Source organism: Gavialis gangeticus, unplaced genomic scaffold (assembly GCF_001723915.1).
Source record: "Gavialis gangeticus isolate Ggan-Ray unplaced genomic scaffold, GavGan_comp1, whole genome shotgun sequence".
Classification (NCBI taxonomy): domain Eukaryota; kingdom Metazoa; phylum Chordata; order Crocodylia; family Gavialidae; genus Gavialis; species Gavialis gangeticus.
The window spans coordinates 27,572,613-27,576,427 of record NW_017729028.1 but is presented as its reverse complement, the minus strand read 5'-3'; the positions used below and the strand labels follow the sequence as shown (position 1 = coordinate 27,576,427).

The window sequence follows — 3,815 nt, the reverse complement described above, 5'->3', positions numbered from 1 at the left end:
TAGGGTCAAGAAGGATGTTGATGTCGAGAGAGTCCAGAGGAGGGTCACTCCGATGGTTACAGGCTTACAGGACAAGCCCTACGAGGAAAGACTGAGGGACCTGGACCTCTTCAGCCTGCGCAAGACAAGGCTGACAGGTGATCTTGTGGCCACCTACGAATTCTTTAGTGGGGTGCAGAAGGGGATCGGAGATGTTCTGTTCACCAGGTCGCCTCTTGGGGTAAAAAGGAACAAGGGTCACAAACTGACAGAGAGCAGATTTAGGCTAGACATCAGGAAAAACTTCATGCTAAGGGTGGCCAAAATTGGGAATGGGTTTCCAAGGGAGGTGGTGCTGTCCCCTACCTTGCAGGTCTTTAAGAGAAGGCTGGATGGGCATCTGGCTGGGGTCATCTGACCCTAGCACTCTTTCCTGCCTAAGCAGAGGGTTGGACTCAATGATCTGTTGAGGTCCCTTTCGACCCTAGCATTTATGAAAATTCATATTTCAGAAGAGAGCAGTGTAAGATCTCCTGGCTAGAAAAGTTCATTCAGCACAGGCTTGGATAAAAGTTGGAGCAGTCCATTTACATCAACTGTGTCTGATGGCAAGCAGAATGTTGAATTATGCTTCTTTCTAATTACTATTGGCAACACATAGGGGGTGCACACAGGTGCACATGCACCCCCTGAGATTGGCTGTGCATCCCCTGGAAGTGCCAGCTACGAAACCAGAAGTGCTGGTGCAATCGCACTTTCAGTTTTGCCACTGGCGGTTCTGGGCTCAGCGATTGGCCACTGGGAGACCCCCTCTCCTGGTTGGTGATAGGCTGCTGGGCGACACTCTCCCTCACCCCCCGTTGGCAAGCTGGTGCCCCCCCAGACTCGAGAGGCACCAGTCACCCATGCTAGTTATGATGTTTAATATTTCACAGGAGGATTGGTGATGGAAGTTTCTCCTGAGCAAGGAATTTCTATGGTTTGCAAATATGCAAATTTGGCTGGAAACAAAAGGCTGGAGCAAGGGTGTCAGGTTCCAGGTCTCAAGGTGTTGTATTTTACTTCCTTCTTGTAAAATTATGAAGTTTTCATTTCAAAATGGCTAATTACAATATCGTCCATATTTTGGGGGTTTAGCCATGTTGGTCTAAGACTACAAGTAGTTTGTGTGCTAAAGGCAATATCTTTTATTAGGCAACAGATCACGGCTCTGCCCCAGCTCAGGACCATGCTGTCACAGCTGCAAAGAGCCAGGGCAGAGCCATGATCCGCTGCCTACACATCTATGCCCACATCTGGATTTTGGCCAGCTCAGGAAGAAAAATGGCTATGCTGGAGTGTTGGATAATATGTTTTTAAATATGTGCACATTTTATGTAATATCTGAATGCATTTATTTTCTTCAATGCTTAATTTCTTTACAGGTTCTTCTTGGATTGTTCTCACTGCAGATGGTGAAGGTTTTGTTCCATTAACATTCAGAGCAACACAAGAGATAATCATAAGGGATGGAACTGACAGTTCAGAAGTCTGTGGAAGTGTCTCCTGTGAAAACAACATTTCTATGCAAGCACCAAGCAGTGTGACATAATTTTTGAATGAGGAATGCAAATGACATTCTCTTATGAGGCAATTAGAAAAAGATGTTCTGCAGTATCAGAAACTGCATGACTAGAAAGTTGTCTATAGTACTCTCAGTGCATTGTAATGGTAAAAAGTGTATGGCATGGTTACACAGTGACTAGATACTACAGTTCTGTTTGGGGCCCTCTGGTTCCTTCTGCAGGATCATATGTAGATTATTGTTCGTTTTATCTGTCACTCTTAATGGCTCTCACTGGATCTAAACAGTAGGTATAGCTCCTATTTTAGCTGTGTTCCTGATGTAAGTTAACAGTGGGTGCATCTACACGAGATGCTTTACTCAAGAGCAAATTACTGCACAGTAAGTGTCACCATCTACATATGCAGATGCTTACTGTGCACTGATTTGCTCTAACCATGAGTAAATTTGCTACCTGTAAATACAACTAGCATATTTACTTGGGAGTAATTACTGCACAGTATGGCACATGTGCTCCCAGTCAGCTGGGCAGCAAGGGGCAGGAGATTGTTCCCCACCCCCAGGAGCTGTCTGCCTTCAAGGACCATGGGCTGGGAGATTCTTATCTTCCAGCCCTGGCTCCCCAATCATGGGAGCTCCCCCTGGCTGTTGCAGGGGGGCCGTGCAGGACCAGTGGGGGGTTGGAGCAGAAATCTGCGCCTGCTTCTCCACAAGTCTAGACCCCTGCCTGGGGTGGGCTTACTCTAGAGTAAATTAACTCTATAGCAGAGGCGGGCAGAGTCTGGCCAGTGGGCTAGATGCAGCCAGCAGTGGACTCCATTTCCCAGCAGTCCCTGCATGTGTGGCTGGGGCCAGTTTCCATGGAGACCCCAGCAGCAGCCACACTGTGATAGCACAGGCCCAGGGTTTCCATGGAGACCAGACCCAGCAGCGCACCAGCCCCTTCCTGGTGTGGGGGCTGAGGGGGGCTGTGCTGTAGGCGGGAGCAGAGTAGGCTCAGCTGCTGTCACCTGTGCAAGACTGGCAGTGGCACTACTGGAAGGGGTGGCTATGGGAGGCTATGGGAAATTTTGGGGTGGCTATAGCCCCCCCAAGCCACCCTCTAGCACCATCCCTGCTGGCAGGGTGTGCAACAGAGCGGGGAGCTGCTCCATGGCCCGGCTGGGATTTTGCAGCAGTGACAGCGTGGCCCAGAGCCGGGGCAGAGCAACGATCTGCAGCCTGCATGCCCAGGGCAGGGGCATGCAGGCAACAGATCACGGCTCTGCCCCAGCTCAGGACCACGCTGTCACAGCTGCAAAGAGCCAGGGCAGATCCATGATCCGCTGCCTACACATCTGTGCCCACAGCATGAGGCTGCAGATCATGGCTCTGCCCTGGCTCTGGACCATGCTGTCACCGCCACAAGATCCCAACACAGGTCCAGAGCAGCTCCACACCCTGCCATTGCCCTGCCAGCAATGCTGGGGCCATGGAAATCCTAGCCTCATGCTATCATAGGGTGGCTGCTGCTGCGTCTCCTTGGAAACCGGCTTCAGTCACATGGGCGGGGGCTGCTGGGAAATGGAGTCTGGCCACTGGCCAGATCTGCCATTTTGCCCAGCCTGCTCTACGGTAAACCCACCCCGGAGCATTTGCACATGGAGACACACACAGTATGAGATAATGAAAGTAGTTATGGGCCCATGTTGTGCAGTAAAAGCTGGTGTCACCACAAGAAGTTTGAAATGAAATGAGTTTCTCTTTATTACCATAAGCAACAAACAGTCAATATTGTAATTTAACAAGATTTCAGGTGTCTTTGTATTAGTATAGACAATACTGTTGTAGAGAAAAATGAAGACCTGAAAGAGCCTTCTTTGCTGTTCCAATAGATCCAAGGGAAATATGAAGCATTTTGAGGAAACAGAGAATTTCAAGTGAAAACAGTCAGCTTTTTAAAAGGCTATATTATCATTTCAGCATGAAGATTTGTAAAGAGGAAGCTTAAGTGCACGTGCTTTAGCCTACAGAAGAGAAAATAATATAATACAAGGATTCAAGATACTCAGAAACAGCAGGTACACTGTAGGAGAGGATGGACAGACTTTTGGGATCTCATGATAATAAAGAAGAAAGCAGATTTAACAGAAGAATGGAACAAATTCCCAAACTGTTTTTCCAGGAAGTGAGGAAAAAAGGGGGAAGTGTTATGACTAGCCAGTGGGCCTGAACTGAAAGAAAGCAAGGGAGAATGTCCTGATCAGAGAATAAAGAATGGGTTTAACATGTT

General features: G+C 48.3%; 1 protein-coding gene across 1 annotated transcript in view; it reads left to right on the top strand.

Annotated features, from left to right (window-relative positions):
* LOC109300071 (WD repeat and coiled-coil-containing protein-like) overlaps positions 1-1,570 on the top strand; it is a 50,231-nt gene extending 48,661 nt beyond the window's left edge. Inside the window, exon 3 of the mRNA XM_019520678.1 lies at positions 1,404-1,570. Within this exon, the coding sequence (XP_019376223.1) occupies positions 1,404-1,570 (167 nt within the window). The remainder of the gene's footprint in view (positions 1-1,403) is intronic.
* The last annotated feature ends 2,245 nt before the right edge of the window (positions 1,571-3,815 follow it).